The sequence below is a fragment of the Sphaerodactylus townsendi genome, linkage group LG02 (assembly GCF_021028975.2).
Source record: "Sphaerodactylus townsendi isolate TG3544 linkage group LG02, MPM_Stown_v2.3, whole genome shotgun sequence".
Lineage (NCBI taxonomy): Eukaryota > Metazoa > Chordata > Lepidosauria > Squamata > Sphaerodactylidae > Sphaerodactylus > Sphaerodactylus townsendi.
The window spans coordinates 99,389,757-99,403,257 of NC_059426.1; the positions used below are offsets into that span (position 1 = coordinate 99,389,757).

Genomic DNA, 13,501 nt, shown 5'->3' on the forward strand with positions numbered 1-13,501 from the left:
CCCCCACTTTCCCTGCTGTTGCAAGGAAGTAATTTTAAAAGCATCACAGGGGCTCAAGTTCAAATGGTAGGCAGAACAGTGGGTAGGGGCTTCTGCCTTCCCCTTGCACTGATTGAACGAGCCCAAATTGTTCCCACCAAGTTAGCTTCACAGACATGGTGGTGCTATGGCTGGAGTGGCCACATGTCCTTCTCTATGCACACACTCTATGCATTCACTGAGACTTCAGTGGAGCTTCCTGGTGTGTATAATTCCAGAAGGTCAAATCACAGTCCATAGGGTATAATAATGATACTTACAAAACAGGATTGGTTAATAAAATAAAACTTCTTAATAGCATTTCTTTACAAAACAGAGTAATTTATAATAAGCAAGTTACAGATCAGGGCAGAATAAAATTCAAAAAACTGGACTGTATTACAAAGCATTTTTTCCCAAACATCCATTTCTGTTGGATTATTGCTGAAATATACTAATCAATCTATTTCAGAAATTTCTAGACTAATTTACAAACATCCATAAAATAGTGAAAAAATTGCATGCTTTAGAAACCTGGTATGTTTCATGCCTCTGGACTAAAAAGATGAAGACGATAGCAAATGAAGAACATTTTAAGGAAAGCAGGATGATGTTTACAGAGTCTTTTCGTTGATTTTAGCCTGTTCGTCAGGGTTGTTTTCTTTTCTCTCCACTGCTTTTTTAAACCCATGTTTAATCCATGAAGGACTGTGTGACTTCTGTTAATAGAAGAAGGAAAATACTATCAGTATTAAGACATTTATTTTCTGAAAGATGATGAAAGCAGTCATTAGGAAGGGAGAAGAGAGATCCAATTCTCCTTTTCAGTTTCTTATTAGGATTCTTTATTGTATATATTCATGTAGCATCATCAATGTGCTTTGTACTGTCAAGAGCAAAAGATATTTCCTACAGTGAACTATTTGTGATCTAAAATTCAACACAGAGGTGACTGTCAGGGCAGAAAGAAAACAATGTGGTATAAATGTTCTGATGCAATTGAGCAGCTCATTTTGAGTTAGAAAAGTGGAATGTTTTGTCATAATCTTTTAAAAATATTGCAGGGCTCTGATTGTATATACCTGTTTTCTCTTCTGAGATTCTTTTCTATAGTGATAATTTAATATCATTCAAAATATGAAGCTGCTATCCAAGCTTTTGTATGACCATTTTGTGAAGACTAAAAGGACAAGGGAGAACAAGGTCAAATCTATATTTATAAATACCACTCACTGACTGACTCATGCACAGAACTCAAAAACCGGCAAACCTACAAAGTTGAAATTTGGCACACCGGTTCATTATGTGGTTTAGGTGCTCACTAAGAAAGGATTTTTCAAAATATTCAGTTTTACTCAAGTTACTACACATTTACTGTTTTAACTGCTCATCTCTGGCCATCTGCGCAAACATTTTAAGGGCAAACCAGCCCCTCAGTCCACAGACATGCTGCACGAACATTCTAAGGGTGACGGTTAAACACCACCAGCTTCAACAAACAGGTTGCAAAAAAGCATGCTGAATGTCACCCCGAAGTTAACAGACAAATTGTGAAAAAGTACTCCTCCACTCACCCTCATGTTAACAACACCGCTACAGCCAAATAAAATCAAAACATATTACAAACCACACTATCACCTTGGACTACTAAACATTTGTTGGGTTTTGCATATGGACATCAGATTGATTACTGTGCAGACAAGTTTACTGCTCTCGGCCTCCGATCACCCTGTGCTTGATGTCATGCTCTGAAGTGGCAGGATGAGTCCCCAGGAATGTGCTGCAGTGGTGGTACAGTCCAGCTCCCTGCCCTTCAACCCTAACCTGAGCCTCTTCACAGCCTTCTCACTCATCAGCATCCAATGGCAGAACACTTCCTTTCTGCATTCCAAAAATACAACAGCTGCTTCCACATGACGTCTTTTGGAGCCCACCAGGTGAAAGAGAGCAACAGCACATTGCATTAGAAAAAGACAACTACAGGAAACTGCTGCAAAATATGTGAAACCCATCAGTCCACAGACAGGCTGTGAGGAAATATGCTGCATGTCACCCCAAAGTTCACAAACAGGGTGTAAAGAAGTATGTTGAATGTCACCCCAAAATTCACAGAGAGCCTGTGATGAAGTATGCATAGCGAAGCACGGGTGCCCTCCTAGTCTTAAATAAAACCAGGAACACATTGGATGTCATTCATTATCACTGAGTTTACCTTGCAGAGTTGCTGTGAAAATAAAATGCGGGGGAGGGTGACTATGCTCATGAACTTTGTGCTTGGCAGAAAGGAATTTTAACAATAGATGCACTTTAAGAAAATTTACAATATGAAGTATGAATATAATCAATGCACATTTGCAAAAAAACATATGTTTTATAGGAAAATTAATCAGAGTTAGGAATTACTGTAGCTTCCTATCAAGTGCACAAATGGTGGAAAAATTATAACAGTCCAATCCAAAACAGAGGCAGCTGGAAATGGTGCCACTGCTGTACTGTCCTGCTGCCTCCAGAGGGCTTTCAGGTGGTACAAGAAGGCAGAAAAAACAAACAAAAAACCCGGTCACCTGAAAGCTAAATGGACTTGCACCATCCTTTTGGGTGGTGTAAGTCCAAGGCCCAGCTGCCACGTTCCCAGCTGTAAAGCCCAGGTAGAACCTAGCTAATGTAAAGCCCAGGTAGAACCTTGCTCCACCCTCAGGAATGATCTGTCCCCTCATGCTGGTATCCAATTGGATGCCAGTGTAGCACTGCAATGGTGACTATTTCCAGGTTTCACTGCCATGGAATTGAGCATGGCCAGATGTTACTTGGGTGACCCTCATGCTGGCAGAGGAGACAAAGATGCCAGCATGAGCCTGCGCTGCATCTGAGCAGCATTCTCCCCGCTTTGGGTTGGGCTGTGAAGCTTGCTACCACAAAATGCATGAAACAAATATTGACAACCGTTGTAAATAATTTTTGATTAGGTAATAATTAATGCAACTGTAGCTGATTTTTATATTGTATTGATTTCAGCTCTTTGAGAGAGTCACCAGCAGCTGGTGACTCTCGCAGGATGTTCTGGAACCTAATGTGGTCCATAAGTCTCCACAAGTGGGCCCAAATATGCCCATCGCCTATGCAGGGGGGCATAGCAATTTCAATCTGGATCTTAAGAGTGACGTTGTTGCACTCTGTCTATAGAGGATAGAACCACATCCACCCCTGCCCCAAAAATCAAATCCAGAGTGTAGCATCCTTTTTTAAATAAAAAAATTATTGCATAACAATATATTTACAAAACAAGCAACATGTACAAAAACAGTATTAGAACAAATAACTGGGGCATCCATCAATATCAATAAGAACAGAAAAAAGAAAAAAAACTAATTAAAACTTCCACATATTTCTGCTGTATCTTTCCCTTACTGTTGAATATATTCTATCCAAGCATTCCATTCAGTTTGGAAGTCATCATCCATATTATATAATGGAAGCAATTTTTGCTAAACTTGTTAATTCCATTACCTTAATTTGCCATTCTTTTACTGTAGGGCAGTTCTCCACTTTCCAATATCTTGTCCAAACTATTCTAGAGGCAGTAGCCATATATTGAAATAATATTATCTTGAAATAATATTATCTTATATAATTTTGTTAACCATACTTAATAAATACTTTTCTGGTAAACAAGTAACATTTATTTTCAAAATTTTCTTAACTTCCTCATTTTTTTTGCTTTCTCACAATTCCACCATTGATGTATAAATGTCCCACATACTTCACCGCATTTCATCAGACAGAGTGTTCCACCAGGAGTCATATACCACTCGAAGTGCATTTTCATATAATTTTCTTTTATATAATTACTATTTGCTTGGTGCCCCCATTTATACATATTTTATTGGAAATTTCTTCATTTATTATTGATTTAGCTTCTTGTGTTTTATGTATTTGATTAACCCAACAAAGAAATCTTTCTCCCAAATCTCTCCTTTGGATGATTTCCAACATAAAGTTCCATTTCAACTGATCAAATGCTTTATGTATATCAATAAAGAATAATGCTAATTGTTCATCTAGTTTCTGTTCCATCAATTCCAATATATTTACTATCATTCTTATATTATCTTTAAGGTGTTACGCGGCCTGGGACCCTTGTACCTTCGGGACCGTATTACCCCATATGTCCCTACCCGGTCTCTGCGTTCAGCAGAGGCCAATTTGCTGGTGGTTCCCGGCCCCTCAATGATGCGGCTGGCCTCCACGTGGGCCAGGACTTTTACGGCCCTGGCCCTGGCCTGGTGGAACATCCTTCCTCCAGCTGTCCGGGCCCTGCGGGATCTTGGTGAGTTCCGCAGGGCCTGTAAGACTGTGTTATTCCACCGGGCCTTTGGAGTGTCCAGCCGCTGATGGTGCCCCTCTCTGCTCCCTGTGCTGTTTACATCAGGGTGACCCTCATATTGAGGGGCCCGCTGCTCTCCGTTTTTGGGGAAGGTTTTAAAGGCGGGTTTTTAGATGCCTCTTATTTAACTTATTTAACTATTTAATCATTTGATTGTATTAACCACTGTTTATATGGAGTTTTAGTGAGTTTTATTGTTTATTAACTGGATAGAGCTATGTTATTTGTTTATTGCGTTTTGTTAGATTTGCTCCTTTATCTGATATGGTATGAATTTTATGCTGTACACCACCCAGAGCCCTTCGGGGATGGGGTGGCATAGAAATCCAAGAAATAAATAAATGTAATACATCTAATGGCAAGGAATCCAGCTTGATCAGAGTGGATTATAATTACCAAAACATTTAAAATCTGTTCACTAAAATAAGAACATAAGAACATAAGAACATAAGAACAAGCCAGCTGGATCAGACCAAAGTCCATCTAGTCCAGTTCTCTGCTACTCGCAGTGGCCCACCAGGTGCCTTTGGGAGCTCACATGTAGGATGTGAAGGCAATGGCCTTCTGCGGCTGTTGCTCCCGATCACCTGGTCTGTTAAGGCATTTGCAATCTCAGATCAAAGAGGATCAAGATTGGTAGCCATAAATTGACTTCTCCTCCATAAATCTGTCCAAGCCCCTTTTAAAGCTATCCAGGTTAGTGGCCATCACCACCTCCTGTGGCAGCATATTCCAAACACCAATCACACGTTGCGTGAATAAGTGTTTCCTTTTATTAGTCCGAATTCTTCCCCCCAGCATTTTCAATGAATGTCCCCTGGTTCTAGTATTGTGAGAAAGAGAGAAAAATGTCTCTCTGTCAACATTTTCTACCCCATGCATAATTTTGTAGACTTCAATCATATCCCCCCTCAGCTGCCTCCTCTCCAAACTAAAGAGTCCCAAACGCTGCAGCCTCTCCTCATAGGGAAGGTGCTCCAGTCCCTCAATCATTCTTGTTGCCCTTCTCTGCACTTTTTCTATCTCCTCAATATCCTTTTTGAGATGCGGCGACCAGAACTGGACACAGTACTCCAAGTGCGGTCACACCACTGCTTTATATAAGGGCATGACAATCTTTGCAGTTTTATTATCAATTCCTTTTCTAATGATCCCCAGCATAGAGTTTGCCTTTTTCACAGCTGCCATGCATTGAGTTGACATTCCCATGGAACTATCAACTAAGGCAGCCTAAATCCCTTTCCTGGTCTGTGACTGATAGCACTGACCCCTGTAGCGTGTTGTATGTGAAGTTTGGATTTTTTTGCCCTATATTGCATCACTTTACATTTTGCTACATTGAACTGCATTTTGCCATTTCTGGAGCCCACTCATCTAATTTATCAAGGTCGGCTTGGAGCTCGCCAGCCAAATCCTTTGTGGTTCTCACCACCCTACATAATTTGGTATCATCTGCAAACTTGGCCAGCAGCTACCCACCCTACTTCCAGGTCATTTTATGAATAGGTTAAAGAGCACTGGTCCCAAAGCGGATCCTTAGGGGACACCGGCTCCACGACATCTCTCCATTGTGAGAGCTGCCCATTTACACGCACTCTTTGTTTCCTGTTTCTCAACCAGTTTTTAATCCATAGGAGGACTTCCCCTCTTATTCCTTCATTGCTGAGTTTTCTCAACAGTCTCTGGTGAGGAACTTTGTCAAAAGCCTTTTGGAAATCCAAGTAGACAATGTCCACCAGTTCACCCCTGTCCACATGCCTGTTTACACCCTCAAAGAACTCTAGTAAGTTTGTAAGACAGGATTTGCCTCTGCAAAAGCCATGCTGACTCTTTCTCAGCAGGTCTTGCTTGTCTACATGTTTTATAATTTTATCTTTAATGATAGATTCTACTAATTTACCAGGAACAGATGTCAAACTGACTGGCCTGTAATTTCCCCCCTAGATCCTTTCTTAAAGATTGGTGTGACATTGGCCATCTTCCAGTCTTCAGGGATGGAGCCTGATTTCAGGGATAAGTTGCATATTAAAGTGAGAAGATCAGCAATTTCATGCTTGAGCTCTTTAAGAACTCTTGGGTGAATGCAATCTGGGCCAGGGGATTTAAGTAACATTTAGTTTATCAATGGCTGCCAGAACTTCTTCCTTGTCTACCACTATCTTAGCTAGTTCCTCGGATTAAGCCTCCTAAGAAGCTTGGTTCAGGTGCAGGAATGTTCCTCACCTCCTCTTGGGTGAAGACAGATGCAAAAGAATTCATTCAGCTTCTCTGCAATCTCCCTGCCATCTTTTAGCACACCCTTTGTTCCTTTGTCATCCTAGCAGACCTACGGCTTCCCTTGCTGGCTTCTCTACTTTTGATGTACTTGAAGAACTGTTTGTTGCTGGTCTTGATGTTGCAGCCACGCGTTCCTCATAATCCTTTTTTTGCCTCCCTTACAGCTAACTTGCTTCTCTTTTGCCACCATTTGTGTTCCCTCTCATATTCTTCATCAGCCAAACTGGACTTCCATTTTCTAAAGACATTTCTTTTCTGATAATTTCCTCAACCTCTCTTGTTAACCATGGTGGCTTTCTTTTGGACTGGAGTGCTGCCTTTTCTACAACCTGTGGAACACATTCCAGCTGAGCTTTTATTACTGTGTTTTTAAATAACCTCCAAGCATCCTGGAGCCAGTTTTGACTCTCTTGATTTTCCCTTTCAGCTTCCCTGCAGCACTATCCCCTCATCTTTTGAAATTTCCCTTTCTGGAAGAATGTAACTACATTAGTAGTTGCCACTTGTTAGCATGCTGAGATACTGAATCTGACAGCATTGTGGTGGCTGTTCCCTATCGACTCAACAACACTGACTTCCTGCACCAGGTCCTGGGTCCCACATAGAATTAGATCTAGGATCACCTCTCCCTGGTTGGTTCCACAACCATCTGCTCCTAAGCCACAGTCATTTAGCATATCCAGGAATGCTCTCTCCTTACTATGACCTGAACATGCATTTTTCCAGTTTATATGGGGATAGTTAAAATCACCCATTACCACTACATTTTTTTGTTGTTTTGTTGGCCTCTCTAATTTCTTTTTCCATCTCAGAATCCTCTTGTGCACTTTGGTCAGGGGGACGATAATATATTCCTAATATTAAACTGTCCTTCACACCTGGTATTGATATCCACAGTGATTCTGTAGGGGAACCAGCTCTTCTTGCATTGTCTATTTTATGTGATACTATGCTCTCTTTGATGTAAAGGGCAACTCCACCCCCAATGCGCCCTGTCCTATCCTTCCTATAGAGCCTGTAGCCTGGTATAACAGCATCCCACTGGTTCTCCTCATTCCACCATGTCTCTGTAATGCCAACTATATCAAAGTCCTCCTTCAAAACTCTGTATTCTAAAGCTCCCCATTTTTTTAGGTTGAGATGCTTCTACAATTAGCATGGAGACACCTCTATACCCTGTCTCTGTCCTTAACCTGGGATTTATGTGCTTTACCCTCAGGTCTTTTGTAGACACTATCCCTTGTCACATGCACATTGCTATGTTCCTCGTTTGTATGTGGTTGATTTAGAAAAACCTCCCTCTCTGTCTGCATCCCCATAGATACTGTGTTCGAACCGAAGTCACCTCAGCTCCTGTCGGCTTTCCCCAGTGATCCAGTTTAAAAGCTGTTCTGCCACCTTTTTTAATGTTGGCCAGCAACCTGGTTCCTCTTTGGTTAAAGATGAAGCCCGTCCCGTTTGTACAGACCTATCTTGTCCCAAAAGGTTCCCCAGTTCCTAACAAATCTGAAACCCTCTGCCTTGCACCACCACCTTCTCATCCGCGCATGTTGAGACCCTGTATCTCCGGCACTTGCCTAGCTCGCCCTGCGGCGTGGAGCGGGTAGCATTTCTGAGAATGCCACCTTGGAGGTCCTGGACTTCAACCTGTTTCCTAGCAGCCTAAATTTAGCTTCCAGAACCTCCGGCTACATTTCCCAGTAATGCGTTGGTGCCAATGTGGACCACAACTGCTGACTCCACCCCAGCACTGTCTAAAGCCTATCTAGGCGAGCGTGACATCCGCAACCGCCGCAGGCAGGCAAAGTCACCATCGCGGTCATCAGCCTCTCACAAACCCAACTCTCTACATTTCTAATGATCAGATCACCCACTACAAAGACCCCCACCTCCGAGGGGTATCCTCAGTCGCGAGAGGGATAGCTGATCACCAGTTAAGGAAGGGATCCCATCTAAGGGAGCATCTTCCCCACCTCGAACTGGCACCCTCCATCCTCCAAGGCCTTCATTCTCCATGACATCTGAAGAGATGTCACCTTGGGAGTGGGGCCCGGCTGTTAGGCCCCTGAAAGCCTCGTCTGTCACCCTCTCTGCCTCTTTCAGCTTCTCCATGTCTGCCACCTTGGCTTCAAGAGAGCACCACGTTCCTTGAGTGCCAGGAGCTCATTGCTAGGCACACCGCGACTTCTGTCCTAGTGGCAGATAATCATACATGTGACACTCAGAGCAAAACACTGGAAAGCCCCCATCCCCTGCTGGCTTTCTGCCTTCATAGCTGATTTGTTTAGATATTTAGATATTAAGCTTTTTAGTCAGTGCCCCTGGAGCTATCTGCCGCATTACTATCTGTCAAATATGTCCTTATTAATTTAAAAACAAAAAAAATAAATTAAAATTGCGTGCCATTAGGCGTAGCCGCTAGAGACTGAATTAAAGCCCACCTCTCAGGACAAAAGCCCACCTCTTAGGACAAAGAGGAACAAGAGATGAACTCTGTTAACCCCTGTTAAGCCCCACCTTCCAGATTCAGCAGCCTTACAAGGAGAAAAAGAGATAACCCCTGTTAAAATAACACTGTTTTAAAGCTGTGGCTTTTGAAAAAAGCCCTCCAAAATGAACACCAGCAGGTCACTCTGCTCTTCCTGGCCAAGTCTCTTCTGCTGCTACTCCTCTCTGCTGGTTCCAGAGACTGAATTAAAGCCCCACCTCTCAGGACAAAAGCCCCACCTCTTAGGACAAAGAGGAACAAGAGATGAAATAGAAAAATAGAAATGAAATAGAAAATGAAATAGAAAATGAAATAGAAAATAGAAATGAAAATTTTATAGACTGTATTCAATAGCGAAATGGGTCTATAATTTTCTATTACTGTTTTTACTTTTCCTTCTTAAGGGACTGAACATATATCAGCTTGAGTCCAAGATTGTGGAATACCTCTAAACTCTATTTCCTAAAATACATTAAATAAAGGGTCTACTAAATCCTTTTTGAAAACCTTATAAAATTATATAACCATCTGGACCTGGACTCTTTAATTTTTAATATCTCAATTGTCTCCAAAATTTTCTTCTTTAGATATTTTTTCATTTAATTAATTTTTTTTCTATTTCACTAATTTATTTCCTATATTTGCATTATCCAAAAAAATTCCTTGATTGCTTCCAGGTCATCCTCTGGAGCTAAATATAATATTTGGGGAAATGTACTAAATTCTTCTTAAAATTTCCCTTGATCAGTTATTGTTTTACCTTCCCTTATAATTTTCAAAATAAATTTTTTTGTCTCTTTTAATACTGACTTCATTTCCAAATTCAAAATGCTGCTGTTTGGTTAACAATGTTTGTTTACTAATTTCTTCTGAAATCATTAAATTCAGTTGTTTTAATGTTGTCCAATTTTTCATTATATTTTTGTCATTTGGTTTCCCAATTAATTCTTTCTCTATAATTTTATCCCCTTTTAAAATAGAAAGTTCAAAAGTTCAAAGAACTTACTGAAATATTTGGGGAAGTGAGAACTTTCTTCAGGGTCTGCTAACAAAATAGACCTGTAACTGCAGCTTGGGATTTCTCTTCACTCTTTGTGAGTTGCTGAGAGCCTTGCCCAGTGTCTTTACATGACCTGACTTTGCTTCATTCCTAGGTCGCTTTCTCTGATGCTCTTTCTCTTGGCACCCACAGTGTAAGCTGAAGCCCCTCTACAAACTTCTATTGTTTAAAAGTTTGAAAAATGAAGCTCCTTAATAGCCAGAAGAAGAAGAAGAAGAAGAAGAAGAAGAAGAAGAAGAAGAAGAAGAAGAAGAAGAGGAGGAGGAGGAGGAGGAGGAGGAGGAGGAGGAGGAGGAGGAGGAGTTTGGATTTATATCCTCCTTTCTCTCCTGTAGGAGACTCAAAGGGGCTTACAATCTCCTTGCCCTTCCCCCCTCACAACATCCTGTGAGGTAGGTGGGGCTGAGAGAGCTGGCATGTGTGGGAGTGCACAGGCTAATCTGAATTCCCCAGATAAGCCTCCCCAGCTCAGGCGGCAGAGTGGGGAATCAAACCCAGTTCCTCCAGATTAGAATTCACCTGCTCTTAACAACTACGGCACTACTGCTCCAGCTTCCAACTGCAGCTCAGACATTCCGATCGACAGAAGCCAACCGTTCCCAGTGGGAGTTCCACCCACAAGCTCTTACTAATATTTGAGTGTGGCCTCCTTGATGAGTGGGACCCTCACTGTTCATAAGGGAGAGTTCCAGCATTGCCATGGATGACACTAAATCCCCGGCCACTGAAGATGAGGTGAAGTCAACATGGACATTGAAGTCCCTCAACACAATAAGTTTGGGAAATCTCAATGCCCACTCCAACATGACCTCCAGGAGCCATAGAAGGCTGTCTGTCGGTGCACTAGGTGACTGGTAAGTCACTAGGTCATGAGAAGAGTCATAAGAAGAGACCAACAAGACAGCCAGTTTTTCCTCTGAGTCCCAATGAAGGCCTAAACACTCTATACTAGTGATCGGCAGGACAGGGGTTGCTCAAAAGGGGAATGAATTCTGGATGAGTATTGCCATGCCAACCCTGTGTCTGGGGTTGGTGGATTGCCACGAAGCCTGGGGGTGAGTTCATAGAGGGCAACGGTTTCCCCTTCCCTTACCCTGGTTTCTGTGACATGCCAGGTCCATCTGTTGATCCTCAAAGAAATCTTGGAGAACAGGGGCTTCATTATTGATTTTTCAACACCAGTGACAGAACAGGGTAATTAAGTCTCATCCTGCCACCCACATACTGCAGGATAGGGAGCAGGTCAGACAGAGAGTGAGCATTATCACATCTCACTCTCTGTATATAAAATGGCCTGCCCCCACTGCTATATCTACCCCATCCTATAATCACTGGGATCCCAGATCCCATCCTGGCCTCCATGTGGGGAACACAGCTCAAACCAATATTACACATGTCCCTCTGTGCACACTCTGATGATTTAAAACCTATTATTTAAAACCAATTGTTTGAAATTTATTATTTAAGTTCCTGGAGCAGATCACTCACTGTCCCCTCTCAACCTGCTCCACCTGCAGAACACAGTCTTTACTAGATTCCTCTGCTAACAACAAAAGGAAAGGATACCCCTCCCCAGAGAGTCCCCAAATGGCCAGCACTCTTATGTCACTGCCCTTTGGGCTGATGTTGTGGCTGCCAGGCCCCACCCCCACAGATGTTTCCACTAAGGTGGGAAGGACTGCCATTCCCTCTGCCTGCAGACTCCAGCTCACCAGGTGCTGCTCTCAGTTCTCCTGGTGGCACAAGGCAAAGTGGTCTATTAAGCAGGCTGGCTCCACTGCAGGCAGAACTGATAGACTTGCTCCCTTGGCCTGCTGTTGTGGCTGAAGTAGCTGCCCGGCCCCACCCCTCGCAGGTGTTTCCACTGAGGCAGGAAGGACAGCCACTCCCTCTGCTTGCAGACTCTAGCTCACGAGGTGCTGCTCTCAGTTCTCCTAGTGCAGGGGTAGGGAACCTGCGGCTCTCCAGATGTTCAGGAACTACAATTCCCATCAGTCTCTGTCAGCATGGCCAATTGGCCATGCTGGTAGGGGCTGATGGGAATTGTAGTTCCTGAACATCTGGAGAGCCGCAGGTTCCCTACCCCTGTCCTAGTGGCACAAGGCAGAGTGGACTAGCCAGCCTGCAGTGGAGCAGGTTGGCTCCACTGCAGGCAGGACTGCAGGCAGGGAAGAAAGCTTTCTGAAGTGCCTTCCCAGGATGCCTTTTTAGCATCCCCAGGATGTCTTATTTAGGCTGTATAGATCAGACCAAAGAAAAACTAATAAGCAATCCTTTTAAGCCCACCGGACTGCTCTGTTAATTTTAGAGACGGGATTAGTGAGTTAATACACAGATACAACTGCATTTTATTGGGAAGAGAAATCTCAATTAATATAAAATCTCCCTTAAATCTGCTGTTTCTGAATAATAAAATAACCAAAGAAACTAAACTTAATATTTGACAGTCAGGTCTCAATTTGTTAAAAACCAACAGGAACCATACCTGGACATTTGGGTCTGTTTCTGTCAGTGTCAGCTGCGGAGAGCTTGAATTGTTTCGGTTTTCTAAACACGGCTTGCCTAACTGAAAAAAAGAATGATCAGAATCATACAACTGGTTCAACCATTTGACTCTCAATTGAACAGAGTCATGAGAAGAACATCTTGACTTAGAGACCCCTAATTCTTTTATGAAAACTAATGTCTGTATGCTACTACTCATCTACTCTCCCTTTTCTGTAGTATTGGAAGGAAGAACACATGAATGTAAACAAGAAGAAAGCTATCTCATGGAAACAGATTTGACTACAGCTCCAGGGTGCATGTTTCACTAGTCTGCAGACTAGCATCTCCTTTTTAACATTATAGAAAATATGCAGGGGAGATATTATGAAGTGATGTATTTAACAATGCTAAGACACATTATTTCCTCTAAGTGTAAAGTGGTCCTAATTCATAATTAAAGTAATGGAAATTCTCTATGTGCCATAATTAAAATAATGGAAATTTTGTATGGCAAATAAACATGAATCTCTTAGACAGGAAAATAATATTTAATTATACTCTATGAAAAGTCCACTGTAATCTAAACATATTACTTCATGTTGTTTAACAGTAAATGTTTGTTTAGATTTCCAGGATAAAGAGTAGCTACTGGTAATTAACTGTGGTGCATGATGAACTTTGTGTCACTGGTAAAAGATAGTTTATTTTGTTTTTTAACTGGGTCATGCATCTTTTTTGGAGGTCATTTGAGTCTAGAGATCATTTGGAATGTATACAATATATGTGT

The 13,501-nt window shown here is 42.1% G+C and overlaps 1 protein-coding gene across 4 annotated transcripts in view; it reads right to left on the reverse strand.

The window, feature by feature from the left end:
- Positions 1 to 308: 308 nt before the first annotated feature.
- Positions 309 to 13,501, reverse strand: part of LUZP2 (leucine zipper protein 2) — a 485,657-nt gene continuing 472,464 nt past the window's right edge. For 3 of the 4 annotated variants that reach the window (XM_048483982.1, XM_048483980.1, XM_048483979.1), the window contains 2 exons: positions 12,713 to 12,793; positions 309 to 737 (listed from right to left, as the gene is read on the reverse strand). In XM_048483982.1, the coding sequence (XP_048339939.1) occupies positions 633 to 737; positions 12,713 to 12,793 (186 nt within the window). In that variant the 3' untranslated portion in view covers positions 309 to 632. The remainder of the gene's footprint in view (positions 738 to 12,712; positions 12,794 to 13,501) is intronic. The other variant, XM_048483981.1, reaches the window with a different exon arrangement.